The sequence below is a fragment of the Pelobates fuscus genome, chromosome 6 (assembly GCF_036172605.1).
Source record: "Pelobates fuscus isolate aPelFus1 chromosome 6, aPelFus1.pri, whole genome shotgun sequence".
Lineage (NCBI taxonomy): Eukaryota > Metazoa > Chordata > Amphibia > Anura > Pelobatidae > Pelobates > Pelobates fuscus.
The window spans coordinates 194,446,090-194,470,356 of NC_086322.1; the positions used below are offsets into that span (position 1 = coordinate 194,446,090).

The window sequence follows — 24,267 nt, forward strand, 5'->3', positions numbered from 1 at the left end:
ATTTAATAGATCTTCTGGTCTAGGAATAAACACCCCCCCCCCCTTGTTAAAGAGAGTTGATATGTGATGGGTGGTGATAAAGGAGTTAGTGCTTACACCTATTGTTATGCGAGTGTGCTAGTAAGCAGTCAGTGGGGTCAGAGTTGGTTAGTTATGAAGTATAGGCTGTAGCAGTCAGTGGAAATAGTGAGGCAAGTAAGGCTGTAGCAGTCAGTGATAATATCGGGGTTGGAAAACTAGAGTCCTCTTTAGCCTGTTTTACTCTAATTGATACTAGAGACAGGGTATTAGAGTATTGCTGTCATCCAATCCAGTTTAAGAGTTACTGCTCTGGTGCATGAGATTCTATTTTACTGACTTGTTGGGTTATACAGCACAGCCCTGCACATTTATTGTTTAACGAGGTAAAGGGTAAGGAAACAATCCAAATTATCACACCATGTAATAAAGTCAACTCAAAGACAGGACAAGTGAGTGTTAATCCCCTTTACCCCTCAAAAAAGAATTTTCATTTATTGAGGAATGAAAAATGTAAAATGCCTTTCTTTCTCAAAAATAGCAAACTGTGATAACCGATGAGCAATATAAATTTCTCAATGCAATTTTTTTTTAATGTTGGTTTGCTATATGTGCAGGGCTCAAAATTTACATTCGCCACTAGCCATTGACGAGTGAAAATGTTGCCCTGGTAGGTAGAAATTCACCTCTGGTGAGTGTGCAGTGGCCCTCCAGGATTGCAGTGGCAACATTTTAAGGGTGGCTAATAGGAATTAAAATGTTAAGTCCTACTATCCTGTTGTGTGATTAAACGGAAATTAAAAGAGCAGGAGATAAGAACTTCTAAGGTCAATCTTTTTTTTTTTTTTTTTTTTACTGGATGCTGTGTGAGTCACAGTTACCAAGTTATTAGTGTTTCCTAAAAAATATATATTTTGCAAAAGATTCCCATTCGCTAAAATGGACTCTCTAAAGCACATTTAGCTTAAACTGTTTTGTTGTTTTAGATTATGCCCTTGCAGTGTCCCTGCTCAAGTACCTTAACCAATGCATCCCCAGCCACACCTTCCCTGGCTGTGACTAACACAGCCTCCATGAAGGTTTAATTTTTACAGCACAGTGTGTTTACTTTAGAAGTTTTTATCTGACTTTGTTAACTGAACTTTATACATAGTAAACTGTTGTAGACTCTAGCAGACAACTGAGCATGAAATTAATTCTAAATTAAATATGAACCGCAATAAGGGAAGTAAAATAATGTAGACATTTTCAGGAAGTGCATTGACAGACTGTATTAGCCTGGGGAGATGTGGCAAGGGCTGCATAGACAGAAACAAAAGTGATTTAACTCATAAATGGCAGAGAATTGAGCGGTGGAAATGCAGGAGGATGATCTATACACCAAAACTGCTTGGAACCTAAAGTATCCCTTTAGGGTGTTTGTGTGTTTACAATGTAGCGTATGTGACAGGTTTGTTTATGAGCAATACTTAAATTTTTTTGGAAACAAAAATCAATGCAGGGAAATAAAGCACACTGCACCTCATATACTGTAGAAACCCAATACATCTCATACTGCCTATAAGGAGAATTCCATTACTTTCCAGAGGGGAAAAAAACCAAAAGTCTTCTTAGCAACTTACAAATATATGTTTTAATGTTTCTTTTACAAAAACAAACTTGAATTATATTTAAACAATTAAAAAAAAATGATAACAGCTCTAGGGTATACATCTTATACTTTAACAAAGTTGTGAATGTCTTAAAGATTCATGACAATATACGTAAACATACATAAAATGGTTGTCAAAAAGGCACATGTAAATATATGTACACATCACCTATTTGAATACAGCAGATAGAATTAGAGGTAGGAAATTTCAGTACCAAAATACTGACAATCTAAAGCACTAGTGGATTGTTGTTACAAACAACAATTGGCCACAAGGTTCTCATACTGAGAATTGAATTCGAAATATGAGTCATTAGCTGCTATAGTTTAATAGGACAAATTGTGCCATTAGCCAATCATTTTAAATGGCCATAAATGTAACATCATGAAGAAATGGCTTAAGAGGAAGAAGAAGAAAAATACAAATATTCACTTTCAGTTAGTATAAAATAAAAAAAAAAAACCCTTTGCATTTTTGCAACTACTTATTTTATTTATCTCATATGTTAAAGACCTAAAGATTCTTTCAGTAAAGTGGCCATGTCCAGTGGAATGGATTCTTCATCTCCTAAATCGGGATAGAAAAAAAGATTATTAAAACAGATACTGAAACTGATAAAGAATTTTTCCCAAGCAAAATGTAAAGACTGTTTTTGCTTAAGTGTATATCTTAACAGTGCTTCACTTCACGGGATTGAACTAGGAATTAACATATGAACCCCCCCATTCCCAAATGTGAAGTGGTCAGTGATTTGAAGTAGTCCTAATGCTTGGAGTCCATATGTGCAGCATGAACTCTGCAATACAGAGTCCCTTTGCTGCTAGAGGTGTAACTCCACCTTGCAGTATCATTAGACAGCTCAGTACAAGAGGTACAGGTTGGCTAATGTCAATTCTAAGAGATAGTAAGTAGTGGTGCACTTAGGTACAAATGTAATTACTGCCTTTTCTTAGAAAACAAGGTGTATACAATTGTCAGCCTGTCGAACAGGCTATTTGCACCAAAACTACACATTACATTAAGCATTAAATGTACCTTGAGAGTCTTCTATAATCCAGTATGAGCAGGAGTAACCCTGCAGATCATTTAAGTTTAAATATAGCAACGGCTGAATCACGGTCTGTTGGCTAGCACACTGCCAGATGGTTTGTTTTACATATGTTACAAACACATACAAACCAAATCTTTAAACATTGGCATCCATACATATAAAATGTTCTTTGCCACATACCTTTCAGATAGAAGCATTGTAGATACCCATCAATTCTCATTATATTATATAAAGTAAATAACACATTTAGTTTTTTTTCCACATTTAAAGTTTTTATTTTCATACAAACAAAAGGAAGGGGGTGGGGGGGGGGGGGGGGGGTACAGAATAAAAAAAAGGGGGGGTGAGGGGTCGACAAGGCCGGTACAGCATTTTCTTTGATAACAGGCAATTTGTGATATAATATAGATACAATAAAGATTTAAGCATCAGACATTTCAGCAGATAGCCACATTTCCCCATTTCCAGCCTATTTCTAGCCTAATGGTACCCCTATGTTCGGACTTGTAGACTCTTGGGTGTCCTGTGGAATCAATGTCCCAGCAACGGTAGCCATGGCTTCCACATTTGTACTATTCTGTCAGTTTTAATATATGAGTCTGAGGCGAGAACTTCGTACCTATAGAATTGGTAAATTTTTTACCTTAGCTCCGTTCAGGAGGGGCACAGTGGCTTTTTCCAATACTGGGCCAATAGGAGCCTCGCAGCTAGAAGAATGATTGAAGCTAATTGTTTAGTTTCTTTACCCCAGTGAGATGGGAAAAGGAGTAAGAGTGCCAGAGATGGGGTGATAGGTGCTGGGTGTTTTGTTATTGTATGCAGAAGTCGCTGGACATGTGACCATAAAGGTCTAATTCGTTCGCATTCCCACCAGATGTGTGTCATATTTCCCTCTTTCAAGTTGCATCTCCAGCAAACAGAGCTTACCGTAGGGTAAATCTGGTGGAGTCTTTGCGGGGTGATGTACCACCTATATATCATCTTCTTAAGGGCCTCTATATGGGAAAAGCAAGATGTGATGCCCTTAACCCCTTAAGGACACATGACGTGTGTGACACGTCATGATTCCATTTTATTCCAGAAGTTTGGTCCTTAAGGGGTTAAGGGCGTTCAAAGCTTGGAGCCATTGCTCCTCAGTGAGTATAGGTAAACCTTCTTTTTCCCACTGTGACACGTACCTGAAAGAGTGGGGGGATTGTCTGTCTACTAACATTTTGTAACAAAGCGATAACGATTTGGGTTTAAGCGGTGCAGAGAGACATCTGGAGAAAATAGTAAAGGCGTTGGTCATAACTTGTGATGAAGATTGGGGTCTCGGTGACACCTTCGTGTGTACAATGCTTTTTATTTGTAAATATTGGAAAATGAGAGAGTTAGGAAGATTGTATTGGGCTTGTAGGTCTGGGAAAGCCTTGATAGTATTGTATTGGCATAAATCGTTGATGATTTTTATGCCGTATGTGGACCATGTTTTCATCGATAACCATGGAGTCAACCGTTCTAGCGCTTCAATTGGGGCGTATGAACAAAATTTCCCTTTCTCAACAATAGTGGACATTACTTTACCCCATATTTTCAGCGTTGAGGAAGTGGTGGGATATAGTGTCAATTTCGGTGGTCTGTATATTTTTGGAGACCACATCAGCTGGAGCAGAGAGTGCGGGTTAATCACCTCATGTTCCATGTCCACCCACTGGAAAGTGTGTCTGGGTGCATGAAGTCGAATAGCCGACTCGAGGATGGCTGCCTCATAATAAGCGCGTAAGTTAGGTACCCCCAGGCCACCTGATCGAGATGTCAATTGGAGTAAGGCGATGGGTAATCTCGATTAAGTTTTGTTCCAGATGTATCTGGTTAGGCTGGATTGGAGAGTGGTGAGGACGTGCCGTTGAACATATATCGGCAACATTCGGAAGATGTATAAGATTTTAGGGAGTAGGACCATTTTTATAGTGTGAATGCGGCTGAGCCAGGATAAATGGACACGTTTCCAAGTCTGAAAATGGAAAGTACAAATGCGATGCAGTGGGCCATAGTTTAAGGATACAGTTTTGTGGGCATGAAGAGCTAGTTTCACTCCTAAATAGGTAATGTGTGTCAGTCTCCAGTCAAACAGGAATGACTGACTGAGCCTCTCACTTCGTGGGCTGGGCAGATTTAGTGGCAGAGCTTGTGTCTTGGTTTTATTAAGCTTATAATACGATATTTTTCCATAATCGTGCAATAGCTCCATGACACGGGGCAAGGATGACTCTGGGTTGCTGAGAGTTAGTAGAATATCATCAGCAAACATTGACAATCGATAGTCAGTGTCTTTTATGCGTATACCTGAGATAACAGGGTCTCCTCTGATCTTATGGGCTAGAGGTTCTAAAGCGAGGATAAAAAGAAGAGGGGATAGAGGGCATCCCTGCCTCGTGCCATTGGTAAGGTCGAAGGGTGACGAGACAAAGCCCGACTGGTTCACCTGAGCAGTGGGGTGTTTGTAGAGTGCCATTATTCCCTGAATCATCTCTTGGGAAAACCCATACTTGTTCAGGACTGAAGACATATACATCCAATTAAGCCTATCGAAGGCCTTCTCGGCATCTAAGGCCATCAGAAGGCTTTCATTCTGTGTTGATGCTATGTGAGACAGTATGTTAAGGACTTTCCTGGTGTTGTCGGATCCCTGCCTTCCCTTGATGAAACCCGATTGATCATTATGTACAATGCGATTCAGGATAGGATTAATTCTGTTTGCTAATAGTTTGGCGTAGAGTTTAGTGTCACAATTTAAAAGGGAAATTGGTCGGAAGTTAGAACATTTAGTCGGGGGTTTTCCCGGTTTTGGCAGGGTTGATATGTGGGCCTGAAGCATTGCTGTAGGCATGGAAAGCAGTGGTTAAACAGGGCAGCCATGTGGGGCGCAAGGATGTATTTATAAGTATTATAGTATAGGTTTGTGAACCCGTCGGGCCCCGGGGCTTTGTGTTTTGGCAATTGCTCTATCGCGTCTAAGATTTCTTGTATGGTGAATGGTCGGGATATTGTCTCACATTCCTCTCGAGTGAGAGTGGGGAGACAAATATCTTTCAGGTACAGATCTATATCTTCCTGTGTAGGGGTATGACAGCCTCCCTGATCAATTAAATTATAGAGGTCCTTGTAGTACCTACTAAATTCCTCTACTATTTCTTGAGGGTTTGTGATTTTTTCCCCATTTTTATTTTGGATAAAGGCTATTTTAGAAGATAAGGCCCTCGTCTTGAGTTGTGCAGCTAGAATTTTCCCCGCCCTATTGCCGTCTTTGAAAAATTTGTGTTTCATTTTCATTAGGAGGTAGGTTGTTTTGGATTGTTCCATATCTCTCAATGTGGCTTGAAGTTGGAGTATCCGCATTGTGGTGTCATGTGACGGTGTTTGTTTGTTCGTTTGGGTGAGTGTGGACAGTTCAGTGAGAGTGTCTGTGTTTTTTCGTACGTTGTTTCTTGTTGTAGCTAGCGTGCTTAATGAATTGTCCTCGAAGGACCGCTTTGTGGGCTTGCCATAAAGTCTCTACCCCTACATTGCCCGTATTATTCAAAGCAAAATATGTTTCCAACTCATTGTTAATTTGCGTTACCAAGGTATGGTCTGTGAGGAGAGAGTCATTTAGTCGCCAGATGCGGTTTCCACTCATGGGGTGTTGCGTAGTAATCGAGAGTGTAATTGGTGCATGGTCTGACCAAGAGATAACATCGATATCGGCTTTGCAAGTTGTAGGGGCTTGAGTTGACGGGATTAAAAAGCGATCGATTCGGGAGTAAGTATTATGTACTAGAGAGTGGTGTGTGTAATCCCTTTCCAGGGGATGGAGAGTTCTCCAAATATCCACATAACCGTGTGTGAGTAAGGTAGCTGTTATTAGGGAAGTCAACCGTGCCCTTTGCTGTGTTGTTTTTGGTGATATTTTGGAGGCGGACGTAACATCTAACGACTGGTCAACGATAACGTTTGTGTCACCCCCCACAAGGGTCTCTCCAAATTTATGAGCTTTCGTGAAAGTTAGAACATGGTCCAAAAATATGTGTTGGCCGTTATGGGGGCCGTATAAATTAACTATTGTGTATTGGGCATTATTAATTATGCATTGCAAGAGGAGATAACGACCTTTCTTATCGCTTATTTTTTTAATTAGTTGGAAGGAGACTGCGTTGCTAATTAAAATTGTAACCCCTCTCTTCTTTGTCTTATAGGTGCTGTGGTAGCCTATTGGGAAGTGTATGGAGGAGAATTTGGGTAGTTTGGAGGTTTGGAAATGAGTTTCCTGAAATAGAGCCACATGCGCCTTGTGTTTCCTTGCTTCCATCAGGGCCATGCGGCGTTTGTGGGGTGAATTCAAGCCCTTAACGTTTAGCGAAAAGATATTAAGTGTCATTTGGAATGGACATTGGATTTGGCATACTATACTGCTGTGGGGCATAGATAGCGGTTCTATACATCTTGGTAGTGGTTTGTCCCTGACTTTTGATTCGATAAGTGAATTCCTCATGAGAGAGTGACTTAATACATCGGCTCTGAATAGTGCGCCTATCCAAAGGTGCGTTAGGATTGTATATGTGGTTGGCGGTCATGTCGTGGTGACAACGTGTCACGATAAAGGGGGGAGGGTGGAATGGAGGGGAGAGAGATGTAACATAAAACCAACTATTTACAAAGATAAGGTCTCTAACTAGAGACCTGGTGTTCTCATAAGTGTTGGGCATCTAAGCCCTCGTGGGGGTGGAGATTTCCCCATTGCTACACGGAGATCATCCGTTAACAGGGCTATGTACACAGGTTGAGTCCTGTGTGTCCCATATCAGCTCTCGTAGCAACATTTTACCCGGACCCAAAATATGAACCATTACAGGATTTTGACAGTCCAAGTTTCCCAGTATCCCCAATGGTGCCCCCGGGAAAGATGGTGCTTCCTTTAGTACATCCTAAAACGTTAAACAATCATAATCTGCAAACATGTAACATCGTATTCAAATGCAACGTAAATGTAGTTCAACGTGACCCAGTATAGCTCCGTCGTGATATGGTGTGTACTGGAGAAAACTACCCACACCTCTACCCCTGCGCTTGGTCAGGTGGTGGCCAGGTTTTGTATGTTCGGTGGGGTCCGGTATGTTTCCCTGGGTGCCGTAAGGCCTCCCTCAAGCCTCCCAAACCTCATGTGTATGGTATACAGAAATCGTCTAGATCACTGTATCTCAAGCATTTCCCAGATCAGATCCCTCCAGCCAACCGGGTTTGCACCCAAGGCATGCAGCGATCCGATGGGGACAACAGAAGTACTATATGAGAGGATATGAGGCCTAAAAAAAAAATATATATCTATCGGGCCCAAAGCCTGTGATGGCCCCTACCTTATTGATAGATGTTCTCTGAGATTGGACAACATACTATGTGGGGCAGCGGTGCGAAGATAAAACATCCTAGACTGAAACAAGCTAGGTACACTTAATACGACTACATATTGCCGTCTAATCCATTAACCCGCTGTAACGTTGCGACGACATGGACACAGTGATCAAACTTCTTGTATTTTACCGTGGCTCAAGCAGTTCCCAGATCGGATCCCTCCAGCCAACCGGGTTTGCCCCCAAGGCATGTAGCGATCCGATGGGGATATCACATGTGTTATATGAAAAGATGTGAAAGGAAATATGGCCTTGAGAATAACCCATTCAGTCCAAAAGCCCCTGAGGGCCACGATCCTGTTAATACATGTACTTTAAGACTAGGCGTCATATTATACTATGTGGGGCATCAGACGGAGGACAAGGCAACCCAGTCCCAGATAAACATGCAAAACATACAACTTTTCATACGTTACCACCGGGTCTAGGAACCGGCCGTAAAGTCGTGATTGATCATACGATCACTGAAGGCCTCTAGGCCGCATGTAGGAAAAGTCACTTAGAACAAAGTCACTTATCTGGGGATTGAACTCCCCAATCGTGGGTAAGTCTCATTGGTGCTTTGGCCTGGTTTTCTGTAGTTAGGCCTTCACTTGCTTCTGTCGTCAGCGGTATGTTCCATTCTTCCAAAGCTTTCCTTCCAGCTTCTGGGGTCAAGAGATGTTTCTCTGTGCCATTGCGCTTGATGATGATGCGGGCCGGGAACCCCCATTTATAGGGTATGTCTGCCGCTCTTAGTGCCTTGGTGATAGGCATAAAGCTTCTCCTTGCCGCCAATGTCGACGCCGAGAGGTCGGTGTACAGCTGGATCTTATTATATGCATCCGGGAGCGTTGGTCTTTTCCTCGATGCTGACATGATCGCCTCTTTGGTGGTATAATAGTGAATCCTCGTTATGGTGTCCCTCGGAGTAGAAGGTGGGAGCTGCCGGGGTCTAGGCAGTCTGTGGGTCCTATCTAGCAGCAGTGCCGATTCTGGGAGATCTGGAGTCAGTAAGTGAAACAGGCCCCGGACATATGCGGCCAAATCATTAGGTCCAACCTCCTCTGGGATGCCTCGTATTCGGACGTTGTTTCTCCGATCTCTGTCTTCATGGTCGGCAAGTTTGCTAATTATAGATGTGACTTTTGCGTCTAAGAGGTCGTAGGCCTCAGCCACATTATTATGTGCAGTGATAATTTCCTCGGTTTTATTCTCGAGGTAATCTGTACGTTCTCCCAGCGCCTTTACATCAGCTCTGATGTCTTTCGCCAGTTTTGCAAAATCCGCTTGTAAAGAGGTTTGTAAATCCTTCAGCATTTTTTGTATCGATGCATCAGTGGCTGGGAGTTCTCGTTGAGAGATAGTAGTGCTGTCGCTACGGCCTGAACTCGAGGCCGGTGATACTGGCCTATCGGCGCCATTTTGTGTGCGGCGTGGACATCGCCGTGATTTGGAGCGAAGTAGATTCTTTTAGTTTAGGCTTTTTAGAGGAACGTTGAGCCATGTCGATGGGTAAGTGCTCGGGTAAGTATGCTGCTTTTCAGGAGAATAATCTCTCAGGTTATGCTGGTATAATCGCTGTATTAGGGGAATCTCGCTCGGAGCTGATCACTCACACATCTGACTCCTTGAGCGGTCAGGCCACGCCCCCCACAAATTTAGTTTTAAGGCTATAAACATTTAGATTATTTTATATTTTGTAAAATACAAATACATTGGATCAAGTAAAGCTGAAATTTACCAGAAGGCCACGTTTAAAAAACCAAACAAAGCACAAACAAAAACAAAAAAAAACCACTAAATCAACAGACATGCTGGGAACACCAGTGTTTACTTTAAGTAGCCTATTTTAAAAGCCACATGGACTTACCTGCATCTGCAGTTGTCATATCTTGTTCCAGTTGTAATTTCTGCTGACTAATTTTTAGCATTGATTCTTCAATTGTTGCTTTCCCAATTAACCTGAAAACATTCACTTCCCTAAGACGCAAAAAACAATTAAAATTTTTTGTTTTAATAAAGCAAATAGTACTCAACATACAGGTGTTTTCATGTTATCTTTCTAGTGATTAGAGTTTCAACTAATGAAAAAAAACACTGAATGTATCAATATAGTGAAGCAGGCCATGCATTTAATCCACTGGGATGAACCTGGACGATTTCTTAGATCCTTGTCAACTTTGTATTACTTCTGTCTGAAAACCAATTTAAATATGTAACATATTGCTTAACGCAATAATTAGAAATAGAAAAATCATGTCTCGCATCACTTAACAGGTTTATCACTACAACTGGCAGATTCAGCATTGTTATTGCACATTACAAGTGATGAATAAAAAGTAATAAAATCACTGCTCCTTGTGTATTTTAATCATATTTTAGAGTGGCTTGAGTTACTTTATACAAACATGTATTCCTGAGACTATAGTGTTAAAAACATCATCTATCCCCCCCTGGGCGCCTTAAATATAGTACAATCTTACCTTTGTTCCAGTCTGCTGCTGCCGGCTCTGCCTCTGATCTGCCTTCTTTGCTGACATCAAAAGTAGTGACCTGAGCAAATCACAATGCCTTCCCACAGGAAAGCACTGGTTTGGCTGAGACTGTAAAGGAGGCAGGAGGCAGGTCAAGGGCAGAGCCAGCACAAGCCAAAACACAGCCCTGGCCAACCAGCATCTCCTCATAGAATAGCATTGATTCAATACATCTCTATGAGGAAAGTTCAGTGTTTCCATGCAGAGGGTGGAAACACAATGGCAGTGCTGCACTGCCCCAGGAAGCACCTCTAGTAGCAATCTGAGGAGTGGCCAGTGGAGATATCCCTAGGCTTTAATGTAAAAAACTGTCTTCTCTCTGAAAAGGCAATGTTTACAAGAAAAGGCCTGCAGGAACTGACTATTCTCACCAGAACAACTACATTAAGCTCTTTAAATAGTTTAGGTGGAAGGTAGTTTTGTGGACAAATCGGTGAATGTAAGATATAAAATAATTTCTGCAGATTCCATGCCTACTAGTGGCTGCCAGACAGACAGCCATTAGAGGCTGCTGACTGAAATAGATTTAGTTATTGATTCTATTCAAAGTTTGGTATCAGCATGTAAACTATGCCCACACTGGACGCTGTGTGCATCCACTGGATTCAGGGCCTCTCACAGAGAAGCCCTGGATTTGCACACAAGGGTGAATGCCAGGTATTTTGTGCCCTCAGTGCTATTGGCTGGGCGATGATGACAAAGTTAATTTAATAGCCTATTAACAAAGACCCTTACTTTGATTGTCCAACTCTGTGGCACCGATCTTCTGCCTGCTTATCATTGTATGGGTTACAGTCTATGTCATGAATAATGACAACGTTTGCAGTAGTAAGATTGATTCCAAGACCGCCTGCTTTAGTTGATAGAAGAAATACAAATATATCCATATCGGAATTAAATTCATCTATAAGATGCATTCTGTAAAAAAAAAAAAAAAAAAATGTACATTTAAAAAAAAAGAAAAAAAGTTGAAAGGTAAAAAATACATACAAAAAACATTGTAATTTAGAAATGTCCAGGAATTTAAACAGAATTGTTGCTTATATCCCAGACAGTAACAAATGAATAATTATACTAAAGCTTGCATTAAATAGCACCCTTTGAAACATGTGCTTTACTATACATTAAAATATACACCGCTTTATCATCCAGTGTTAGATCCTAAAACGAACGTATGTTACTTTGCAAAGGAGGGAGAGAATTCACAGAAACTACACCATTTAATCGCAATACTGCTTACTATGCAGGTATTTGTACCCACTTAAAACACAAGTTTGTATCAATAGATGGCTCACCTAAACTCTGTGTTCATGAAACATAAGAATTCAAAGTAGCTCTATCCAAAACAATAGCAATTCAGCAGGCAACTCAGAATTATTCTCAAAGACACATACCTTTCAGAAATTGGTGTTTTCCCGTCAAGCCTGATATATCTATGCTGGTGGTGCTTCAGGAAAACTTCTAAAATGTCCAACATCATGGTAAACTGGCTGAAAAGTACAACTCTATCACCCTAGAACAGAAAATGACAGACAACAAAGTTAAATTAAATATGCTGGAAAGAAAAAAATATTTGCCACTATGTTTAACACACATATGAGCATAAAATAAATGCAGGAACTGTAAAGCTCAGTTGTAACATCTAAAAATAAATTTAACACAACCCATTTGCAGCCTATCCATCCACTATTTTCCAGAAGGGATTATTACGTGTGTGTCAGACAGGTGATTTTCGGTTTCGTGACATTTGTGATGAGACATAAGGTACTTTAAATATGTCTTGTTTTATTTTGCCTTTCATAATTTTTGCATACTGCCCTCTACTTATTTATATTTCTGGTCTAGATAAAGATTTTTTTTAAAAACAAAACAAAGAGAATTTAGTAAACTCTGACAAACGTAAAAAATGAAGAGCTTGATCGGTGATGCTTCTTTGGCATTTACTTAACATCCCAGCAGTTGCTGAAGTTAAAAAGAAGTGAGTGGGTCCAAATAAAGAATTCCCTGGAGGAGCAATAGTTTGAATAGCCACATGTACTGGAAGGTCTACTCTAGACAGCTGTAACATGAACATCTTTCGAGTGTTGATGGCAGAAGTCATGTATATCCACAACTTCACTGTAAACATATGCAGGCATATTTGTATGGAATGTCTATCGGTCTATCAGTCTATAAATGCAGGGTCTGTGCATGAATGTAAGAGGCTGTATGTGCAAAGGGACACTGAGTAAATTCTATCTATGCAATGGGTCTGTGTAAGAGAACGAGGCTTGTTGGTGCAGAGGGTCAGTGTGCCACAATATAGGGGTGCATGTGAATTTCTAGTGTGTGAATGCAGGGGCATATGCGTACTGTTCTATACCCCTGTGAAATATCGCCCGCAGCGTTCAAAATTTAAGGTGAATTTTAATCATTACCTGTAATCCATTCACTTACTCCCAACACATACAGCCATTACACACCTATTAGCCAAATCATTAAATATTCCACAATCAATAGTGCATGCTCCACTTCCTATTTTAGCTATTAGTTCACCCTTCTTCCCATTGCTTGTAGCCCATTCTCTTTCCATCTTCCCTCATAGTAAATAGCTTATACCCAACCCGTATTGCTTTTCACCTCCCCCCCCCCCCCCCCATTCCTCATTTCCCCCCTTTATAACTGGTAAGCCCATTCAACCTTCTTTCCTTCCTTAGCTAGTAACTTATCATCCTACTCTCTCCAGCCAATATCTGGATCTGGAAAGCTGTTGAATTGTTATATGCAGCTGCTAAGAATCTAATCACAACTAAATACATTTCCCAAATAGACATTAATTTAAAAAACTGGATATTCTTTTCATCTAGCACCACTGAACATTATGCTCGTCATACCTTTTTCTTCATATCAAACAAAAGGCGCTCCAAAGCTTCAAATTTTCCAGAATCTAAAATCAATTCCTTTTCAAGCCTAAAAGTAGAGAGGCTTGCAAATTCACCACAAAGTCGGTGCAGTTCGAAATCTGTCATAACTTCCATGTCTTCAAAAACGAGGTCAGGGTTGGCTTCACGATGAGTGGGTTCCTACGGAAGGACAGAGTGCATTAAGTTTCACGCAGTACCGTTTTACTCAGTCTATTTTTGTTTTCTTTGAAAGGTCAGTTAAGTATTTCATTTTAAGCTTTTTATGAAATTTAAATTACACACACAAACTAAAAAAAAACGGATTTGGAATCTCTATGTATACTCCACAAAACACTTAGATGGACGTTTTGTATAGGGAGCCAACAAAATAAACCTTTGTTTGAATAGACTCAAAGCCCTGCTTGCAAATATTAGACCCTAAAAGATAAAGCGGCAAACAAGTCAAAAATTATAAAAAAGGGTGTGTAGCAGACACAAATGGGTGCATGTGCAAAGAAATATTTCTGCTGGAGTGTTGATATTATGGGGCTATGAGTGTTTTGAGCAGTGAAATGACTTGTAGAACTTTGTAAAGACACAGGAAGTGAAAGTATATTGAGGTAACTAAAAATTGTAAATCCCATTTGGTTTTGTCTGTCAACATTAGCAACACAAAACCTCAAGTTTCAGTCCCATCCGTTCTCAATGGGCCAACCTGGTAAAAGGTTTTAATTCATGGGAACACCAGAGACATCAGTCTTCTTACATTTGTCCTTGACATGGTTCACAGTTAAAATATAATTTGATCAACTAAGTATATTTTAAATGGATTTTTAAATATTTCAAGAACGAAAATGCACTAAGAGAGCTTAAACCTTGCAAATTAAAAAAAAAATCTAAAAAAATAAATACAAATCTGCATGTTTTAAAATCATTACTATTAGCATAGCGCCAATGCATTATGCCACCTTGATAATAATAGAAAGGGGGCATTTGAAGGTGAAGATGATCTTGCGTAAATGAGCTTACAATCTATGAGGATGAGAAGAAAGAAAAAAAAACACATCAGTAGGTGTCTTGCCCAGGAAGTTAATGTTGATGTTAGCACTGCTCTAACCAGCCAATATCCAAAATTCTCAAATAAATGAACTAGAAAGCAATTAGGCATATACTACATCCACTTGTAGTGCTTGTTAAAACATTGTGCACCATTATGTGGTAAACAAAAAATAAAAAAACACCCTCTGAGTTGGGAGAGTATCGCTCTTAAAACGACAAGAACTGTGATGCCGCATGTGACGAACATAAACAGTTACTTGTTCTTTATCTTAAAGGGAAACTGTCATTAACGAGAAATTTTACTTATCTTATAGTTTCAACAAAAATTTATTTGTGCGCTGTAAATTTTTTTTAATTAAAATAAGAAATCCACAGCTCTTTATTCAGCATATGGGTAACACCATCTTAGCTTTCTGTCAATCGTGCCTATAAACTCCTTGCAACTGGCAGTCAGCTTAGGAAACACATACAGAGCATTCCTTCTCCTCATGTGCCAAATCTGCCCTGGCTTGTGATGTAATTTGATAAATGTTTAATGGACCATAAAGTCACCTAGACTTCTTCCAGAAAGCCGCTAGACGTACTTCCACGCTGAGAACAAGTCAAATGTGGTTCTAATTCAAATACTGCCTCTAGAGCAGCATTTGAGTGGCAGAGCAAACTGCTGCAAATGTGCACTTGCTCCCCCAATGCGGAAGAATTGGATTGGTGGGGAGATCTTCAGAGAGAGAAGCAGAGAAAGTTGCGTACCAAGTGAGAAAAGGTAAGTAAATGTCACCTCTCTCAACGCGTGGGCCAGACACCTAAACATCTACAGCGTACATGTTTGTAATCCTAATGCTTTAGTGTTACTTTAGAATACATTTAAAAGTAAACAAATCATCTCATGAAAAAAAATTACATATGCTATAGGTCATTTTTAAAGAGACACTATAGTCACCAGAACAACTACAGCTTATTGAATTTGTTCTGGTGAGTAGAATCATTACCTTCAGGCTTTTTGCTGTAAACACTGTCTTTTCAGAGAAAATGCAGTGTTTACATTACAGCCTAGTGATAACTTCACTGGCCACTCCTCAGATACGTGTTAGAGATCCTTCCTGGGTCATGGCTGCCTAAATGCATCCAAACATTCAGTGTCTCCTCCCTCTGCATGCAACACTGAACTTTTCTCATAGAGATTCATTGATTCAATTCATCTCTATGAGGAGACGCTGATTGGCCAGAGCTGTGTTTGAATAATGGTGTCTCTGCCCCTGATCTGCCTTCTTGTCAGTCTCAGCCAATCCTATGGGGAAACATTGTGATTGGATCAGGCTACCACTTCTGATGATGTCAGCAGACTGTTTTTTTTTAGGCAAAGAGCATGCAGAGTTACAGCTTCTGGCTTGAATACAGTAAGATTTAGCTTTTTTAGGGAGGCATGAGGGGCCCAGGGGGGCTTGATTGTGGTTTTAACACTATAGGCTCATGAATACATGTTTGTGTTCCTGACCCTATAGTGATCCATTAAAGGAACATTATAGTGTAACTTTTTATGTCCCCAGCCCCCATTAAATGTCACTGAAAAGTTGATTTACTCACCTTCTCTCCCAGGTCATGACTGAGATCATCAATATTGATGACCTCAGTCAATCCAAAGCTTTCCTATAGAAAAGCAATGGGAGGCTATTGCGCATGGGCAGCAAAACACTGCGCCAATCCAGACAGAGCATGGAAATGCTGAATGTAGGTGAAGCACACTGAGATAGGAACCAAATCTAGTAGCCATCTGAATGACAACAATTAGAGGTTTTACTAGGCAGCATTTACATTAAGAAGCCTGCCAATACAGGCTATAGACACCAGAACCTCTACATTAAGCTGTAGTAGTCCTATTGACTACAGTGTCCCCTTAATGACCATAACCACTACATCGTACTGTAGTGGATATGGTGCTATCCTAGGGTAAGCTGTGAAACCGTTTAAGAATCCTTTAGCTCAAGCTGGCTGTCAGGTGCCTTGGTTCTGGTGACTATCCAGGGTAGCAAATGTTCCCCTTTAAAGTCAAGTGTGTGTGTGTGTGTGTGATGTATTAAAAATAATAACACTCCATTACAAAAATAAAAAACAACAATGTGGGGCGAGGGCCAAGAATACAGTTAAAGGAACACTATAGGGTCCTCAAACTTTTTAAACAGGGGGCCAGTTCATGGCCCCTCAGACACTGTTGGGGGCCGGACTATAAAAAAATATTATGAATTCCTATGCACACTGCACACACGCATAAGTACATAAATACACACACACATACTGACATACATACATAAACAGACACACACACAAACAGACACAGACATACATACGGACAAGCATACAAACAGACACAGACATACACACGGACATACATACAAACACAGACATACACACATACGCAATACACATACAGACACACACACTGCTAATTTTGCTTACTTTTTTGCAGGAGGGTGGCTGTGGCTGATGGGAGTCGGCGTGGCTCCCGCGGCCTGGCTCTCTTCCCTCCCACGCGGAGGGAGCTGAGAGGAAGTGAACACTGGGCGTCACTTCCTCCCAGCACTACTTTGTGGCTGCAATTTTTTTTTTTTTTTTTTAAAGGGGCCCGATCGAGCTATTGCACGGCTGCAGCGCTGACCAGGCCCCTGAAGATATAGGGTCCATCAGGTGGCCCTGAGTGCTTGGGCCGGGTTCTGGACCCTGGTGGGCTGGGTTCTGGACCCTGGTGGGCCAGACACTGTTCGCGGCCCATAGTTTGAGGACCCCTGCCCTATAGTGTTTAACCCACCAATTAGGTGGCTTGCCCCCTCTTAGCTTCCCTATAAAAGTTTAAAACTCACCTTATTTCAGGGTTCGCTGGTGCTGACTCCGCCTCCTTTGTGACATCAAAATAGATTTTTATCCAATCCAATGCTTTCCCACAGGGAAAGCATTGGATTGGCTAAAATCAGCACAGGGGCGGGGCCAAATGCTGTTTTGGCCAATCAGGACCTCCTCATTGAATTAATGCATCTCTATGAGGAAAATTCAACGTCTCCAAGCACAGCGTGGGGACGCTGAACGTCAGGGCTACTTTTTCGGCAGCACTGACCCAGGAAGCACCTCCAGTGACCATCTAAGCAGTGGCCACTTGAAGGTGTCCCTAGAGGCAATGTAAACACTGCCTTTTCTCTGAATAGGCAGTGTTTGCATGAAAAAAGCCTGAAAGGGAACGATTATACTCACCAGAACACACTACATTAAGCTTTAGTTGTTCTGGTGACTATAGAGTCCCTTTAAAATGCTAGTACATTTAACAGTGTGTAGAGTTTAAATAAAAAAAAAAAAAGTCAAGAATTTTCTCCATGCATGAGATATAAATCAACATGAGGCACTTCCTATAAAAATGCTTTCATAATACACTTTTTATATGGATGGCAGACAAATCAAGACAGCAGAAGAATAGGCGCTTGATTTCTGCCATTATCACATTGAGGTGTAATCCATTTATTCACATAGCATGTCTGGATAGGTGTTAAAAGTCCTTCACACTTTCAGAGGGAATCAGAAAGGTATGCTTTTTTGATTGTAAAAGCTATTCCCCCGTGTTACAAACATTGAAAGGGGCTTATATCGAACCTGTATATAAAGCCTGATTAGTCTATGTAGAGTGTAGTAGGACAATTCCCACACATGGCAAGGTATAACACAGTTGATCTGAGGAGAATGAAGAATTGTCCATGCTGTATACAGTCATGAGGAAAAAGAATGTACACACTGTATGAATTATATGGTTTCACATATCAAGACATACCGTATATACTCGAGTATAAGCCGACCCGAATATAAGCCGAGGCCCCTAATTTTACCCAAAAAAACTGGGAAAACTTATTGACTCGAGTATAAGACTAGGGTGAGAAATGCAGCAGCTACTGGTAAATTTCTAAATAAAATTAGATCCTAAAAAAAATATATTAATTGAATATTTATTTACAGTGTGTGTATAATGAATGCAGTGTGTGTATGAATGCAGTGTGAGTGTATGAATGCAGTGTGTGTATGAGTGCAGCGTGTGTGTATGAGTGCAGCGTGTGTATGAGTGCAGCGTGTGTATGAGTGCAGCGTGTGTATGAGTGCAGCGTGTGTATGAGTGCAGCGTGTGTATGAGTGCAGCGTGTGTATGAGAGCAGCGTGTGTATGAATGCAGCGTGTGTATGAATGCAGCGTGTGTATGAATGCAGTGTGTGTGTATGAATGCAGCGTGTGTGTATGAATGCAGCGTGTGTGTATGAGTGCAGCGTGTGTGTATGAGTGCAGTGTGTGTGTATGAGTGCAGTGTGTGTATGAGTGCAGTGTGTGTGTGTGAATGCAGTGTGTGTGTATGAATGCAGTGTGTGTGTATGAATGCAGTGTGAGTGTATGAATGCAGCGTGTGTGTATGAGTGCAGCGTGTGTATGAGTGCAGCGTGTGTATGAGTGCAGCATGTGTATGAGTGCAGCGTGTGTATGAGTGCAGCGTGTGTATGAGTGCAGTGTGTGTATGAGTGCAGTGTGTGTATATGAGTGCAGTGTGAGTGTATGAATGCAGTGTGTGTGTGTATGAGTGGTGTGTGCATGAGTGGTGTGTGTGTGTGTGTGTGTGTGTTGCAGAGCCTTGGTGGGGGGTGGGCAATTTTTTTATTTTTTTTATTATTTTAAAAAAAAAATATTATTATTTATTATTATTTTTATTTATTTAATTTAATTATTATTATTTTTGTATTATTATTTATTATTTATTTATTTATTTTTTTTTATTACTAATTATTTTTTTTTCGTCCCCCCTCCCTGCTTGATACATGGCAGGGAGGGGGGCTCTCCTTCCCTGGTGGTCCAGGATTGGCAGTTCAGTGGGGGGGAGAGGGGGCTGTCAGAGCTGTAACTTACCTGTCCTGCAGCTCCTGTCAGCTCCCTCCTCCTCCGCGCCGTCCGTTCAGCTCTTCTGTCAGCTCACACTGTACACTGTACACTTACACTGGAAACTGACCGAGGTGCTGAACGGACGGCGCGGAGGAGGAGAGAGCTGACAGGAGCTGCAGGACAGGTAAGTTACAGCTCTGCCAGCCCCCAGTCTGTATTATGGCAATGCAAATTGCCATAATACAGACTATTGACTCGAGTATAAGCCGAGTTGGGGTTTTTTAGCACAAAAAATGTGCTAAAAAACTCGGCTTATACTCGAGTATATACGGTAATTATCTGTTCCTTAACAGGTCTTAAAATTAGGTAAATGCAACCTCAGATGAAAAACAACACATCCCTTAATACACTGTGTCATGATTTAGTTAAAGGGACACTATAGTCACAAGAACAACTACATCTTATTTTTATGTAATAAAGGAAGAAAAGGGAAGAATTAACATTACTGCCTAGGAACACCTGTAGTGGCAGTCAAGCAGACAGTCACTAGAGTTGCTTCCTCGGTCAGTGCTGCACGTTCACTGTTTTCACTCTATGCATGGAGACGCTGAATGCTCTCCATGGAGATGCATTGATTCAATGCACCTCTTTGAGGAAATGCTTATTGGTGCAGTGTGGCATTGTGCTGCGCATGCATTATAGCCTCCCAATGCTTTCCTATGGGAAAGCATTGGCTTGGCTCAGATCCTAAAAACGGAGATCCTAAAAACTTTCAACTACTAAGCTATGTCACTTTTTGTCTCCTTTTCTCTCTTCCATTCTTGTGGAGCATGGGAGTGCGGGAAGAAGCTAATAATCCCAGCTTAAAAGAACATTAACAACAGAAAGGTAAAATATTTAAAGGAACACTATAGGGTCAGGAACACAAACATGTATTCCTGATCCTACAGTGCTAAACCCACCATTTAGGTGGCTTGCACACCCACTTAAAAGCTAATAAAACTCACCTTATTTCCAGCACCATGCAGGTCTGCCGGGGCTGGCTCTGCTTCCTTGGTGACCATCAGAATTGCTTTCCCATTGGACTGGCTAAAATCGGCAAAGGGTCGGCGCCAAATGCCATTTGAATCAATGGATCTCTATGAGGAAAATTCAGCGTCCTCATGTAGAGTGTGGAGACGCTGAACGGCAGTGCTGCCAACTGTGCAGCACTGTGCCAGGAAGCATCTCCAGTGGCCATCTGAGGAGTGGCCACTTGGAGGTGTCCCTAGGGGCAATGTAAAAACTGCCTTTTCTCTGAAAAGGCAGTGTGTGCATAAAAAAATGCCTGAAGGCAATGATTATACTCACTAGAACAACTACATTAAGCTGTAGTTGTTCTGGTGACTATAGTGTCCCTTTAAATGCCAAATGTTCTGAATAAGGCATCACACACTATTTTTAAGAAACTTCATGAAAAATTCTACACCGAGAAATGGGGTAACAAAAACTAGTAACAGTTATGTAAGCATGGTGATGAAAACACTCACCGAGTATCATGTGCAATTGTGGGCAACACATTTGCAGCACCAAAGTTAGCAATCACACTAAGACAAACTCACATCAACTGAATGCTACCAATATTATATATACACCTACCATTTCAAGGATAGAGTAAATACATATAAATATTATGTAGTTTTTGCACAATAAGTATTCTGTACTTTAAAGGAACACTATAGTCCCCTAAATTACTTTAGCTAAATAAAGCAGTTTTAGTGTATAGATCATTCCCCTGCAATTTCACTGCTCAATTCACTGTCTTTTAGGAGTTAAATCACTTTGTTTCTGTTTATTCAGCCCTAGCCACACCTCCCCTGGCTATGATTGACAGAGCCTGCATAAAAAAAAAAAACTGGTTTCACTTTCAAACAGATGTAATTTACCTTAAATAATTGTATCTCAATCTCTAAATTGAACTTTAATCACATACAGGAGGCTCTTGCAGGGTCTAGCAAACTATTGACATAGCAGGGGATAAGAAAATCTTAATTAAACAGAACTTGCAATAAAGAAAGCCTAAGTAGGGCACTCTTTACAGGAAGTGTTTATGGAAGGCTGTGCAAGTCACATGCAGGGAGGTGTGACAAGGGTTCATAAACAAAGGGATTTAACTCCTAAATGGCAGAGGATTGAGCAGTGAGGCTGCAGGGGCATGTTCTATACACCAAAACTGCTTCATTGAGCTAAAGTTGTTCAGGTGACTATAGTGTCCCTTTAACCATTAAACAAAACAAGTGGGTGATTCAGTCTTTCATAAAAAGACTGATGGGAAAGTAACTCAAGAAGGAGTTTAAATAATATGGTATGTTGTCATTATATTAGTCATAATGAAAAAAGGGATATGGGAATTATTTCACAACCAAATTTCCACAGGGCTTTGGTTTTCATGTCAGGGCATATCATTCTTACAGCAATTGTAGTCACAAAGGAGGATCAACGCATTTTCAGGTCTTGTAAGATTCCTTTCAATAAACCTGACATTACCATTTCTGTGGTTACCGATTTTACTTAAAGGGATACTCTAGATCACTAAAGCACTTACGCTTACTGAAGTTTTTTTATGTGTGAAGAGGGTGTCTTTTTTTTAATTATTATTATACAAAGTACAGATTTCATTAGCAATGGGAACATTTATAAATTAATCTGGTTACACAACTGATCATGTTACTTCCTAATTGGTAAAAAGAATGCAATAGTCACCCAGACCACTTCAATGAAGGGGTCTGGGTGGAGTGTTCCTGTCCTGTGTTTGAGAAACTGCAATGTTTACATTGCACAGTCAAGTATTATTTCAAAGGGATTGACATTCAGTATGACAGCACTAGAGGTGCTTCCACTGCACTGAGAAAAACTTGATCATGGGATGCGAAAGCCCCATAAGAAAGACATAATTCAATGCTTTCCTAGGTTAAGGTATGTGCGCCACTCGCCGTGCATGTGCATTAGGTCCCCAATGCTGCTCTAGGAGAATTGGATTGTACATTGTGAAGGAGGCCATGCCTAATTTGTGACATTGCAGGAGACCATGAGGAAAGCAGCGTCAAGGGAGCTTCGCTGCTGGAAAAAGGGGAGTAAAGCTTTTTTTTTTACTGGCGAACGAGGGTGGGGAAAACAGGACACATAGTCGTGGGGAATGGTACACTATAGCTATAGTGTTCCTCTAACTCAGTGAAGCTAAACTCAAGAGACAGGCAATCTGCCTTGCAACGGCTATTGAGCTACATTCTAAAGTCTATCATAGCACAGTCTGTGCTGGGTTTGGGCAAAGGTTTTAAACAAAAGATCTGCAGCTTTTTCATGCTGTTTTTAAATATACCCTCCCCCCCCAAAAAAAGAAAGTATAATTAAATGCATGCACGCTTTCATCGGTGGTATAGGTTTAATTTAAAAACTATTAATATGTCTGAAACACTGTGCTGTACAAAAATACACACAGGCAGGATATTACATTCTTGTCCACTACCTCCCATAGATTCCGTTTTCAATGCAGTTCCACTCCACAGTTCATTACACTTCAATAGAGATTTTTCTTTTTGTTATGTAGGTATTTATGCAGGATTCTATTTCACATGTGATTGGGCAAATTGGTGGCTATTTTCTTACAACTCTCCACACACTAATTACAGGTCACAGAAAACAACTGCGGTTTTGTAATCTATTGAGGTAAAAAGATATAATAAAAATATATATAATATATATATATATATATATATATACACACACACACACAGGTATATATATAATAATTTTAACACTCTCTCTCTCTAAAATGACTGGTTTGGGTTCTAAAATTGGTGATGAAAACCAATACCAGTTTCAGAACTCTGCCCCAGAATCACTCTTCATAGCGAATCACCTGATCTAATTTATTTAGCAATGGTGTATAGAAACCACAATAAGTATGTTTTTACTCCAGATACCATTCAAAGTATTCTTGCTGCTTTTTTATTTTTTTACAAAAATAAATAAATAAATGAGAAAACCAGAATAAGATCGAATCGTTAATCTTTTATCCTTTTTTAGAAAAGTTAGTTTGATTGTTTTGCAAGCTGTGAAGAGGTGCTAATGAGGAGCTGACAAGCATCTTTGCACAATGTTAACCCATTGTACAGTTCAAATTCTGATGGACCCTCCCACAACAACACATACATAAAAACAAAATGTTAAACTTAAAGGGTTATTTCAAGTACCATATCCAGTGGAGCATGGAGCCTGTATATGCAGTGTTTCACTATGAAATGCCTCACATACAGAAATATAACACTTTACTGCCAGATGTGTAACTCAATATCTAGCAGGGACATTAGGGCATCATTAAACAGTCTATAATAAGAATTCTACAACCTTGATCGCTCTCAGCCATTGAATGACATGACATTCCGTGCATATATACGCACCAAATTGGCATTAGCCAGCCTGGTACTGGCTAATAACCCATCAAATTCTCCCTGCAGCCCGCCCTCCTAACATTACTACCCTACATTGAGGGCCGGAATGATGTCTTCAGAGGAGAATTGGACTGCCGTGAGGTGGAATGAACTAACTAACCACCACTTTAGTTAACTAGATGCTTATCATGAAAAACATTGGTCATTTCAATAAATTCTGTCATCTTGGCAATTCGTTGCTTTATTGTTCAAGATTTACTGTAAGGCACTGCATTGAATACGGGTTTGTTCTGGGGAGAAGAGCCCGATTTAAAACATACATGGAAACAATAGTTAT

At 40.5% G+C, this 24,267-nt stretch overlaps 1 protein-coding gene across 2 annotated transcripts in view; it reads right to left on the reverse strand.

Moving 5' to 3' along the window:
* Window positions 1-1,717: 1,717 nt before the first annotated feature.
* SMARCAD1 (SWI/SNF-related, matrix-associated actin-dependent regulator of chromatin, subfamily a, containing DEAD/H box 1) overlaps window positions 1,718-24,267 on the reverse strand; it is a 107,825-nt gene continuing 85,275 nt past the window's right edge. For both annotated transcript variants that reach the window (XM_063458621.1, XM_063458623.1), the window contains 5 exons: window positions 13,540-13,728; window positions 12,061-12,179; window positions 11,402-11,584; window positions 10,003-10,112; window positions 1,718-2,237 (listed from right to left, as the gene is read on the reverse strand). In XM_063458621.1, the coding sequence (XP_063314691.1) occupies window positions 2,176-2,237; window positions 10,003-10,112; window positions 11,402-11,584; window positions 12,061-12,179; window positions 13,540-13,728 (663 nt within the window). In that variant the 3' untranslated portion in view covers window positions 1,718-2,175. The remainder of the gene's footprint in view (window positions 2,238-10,002; window positions 10,113-11,401; window positions 11,585-12,060; window positions 12,180-13,539; window positions 13,729-24,267) is intronic.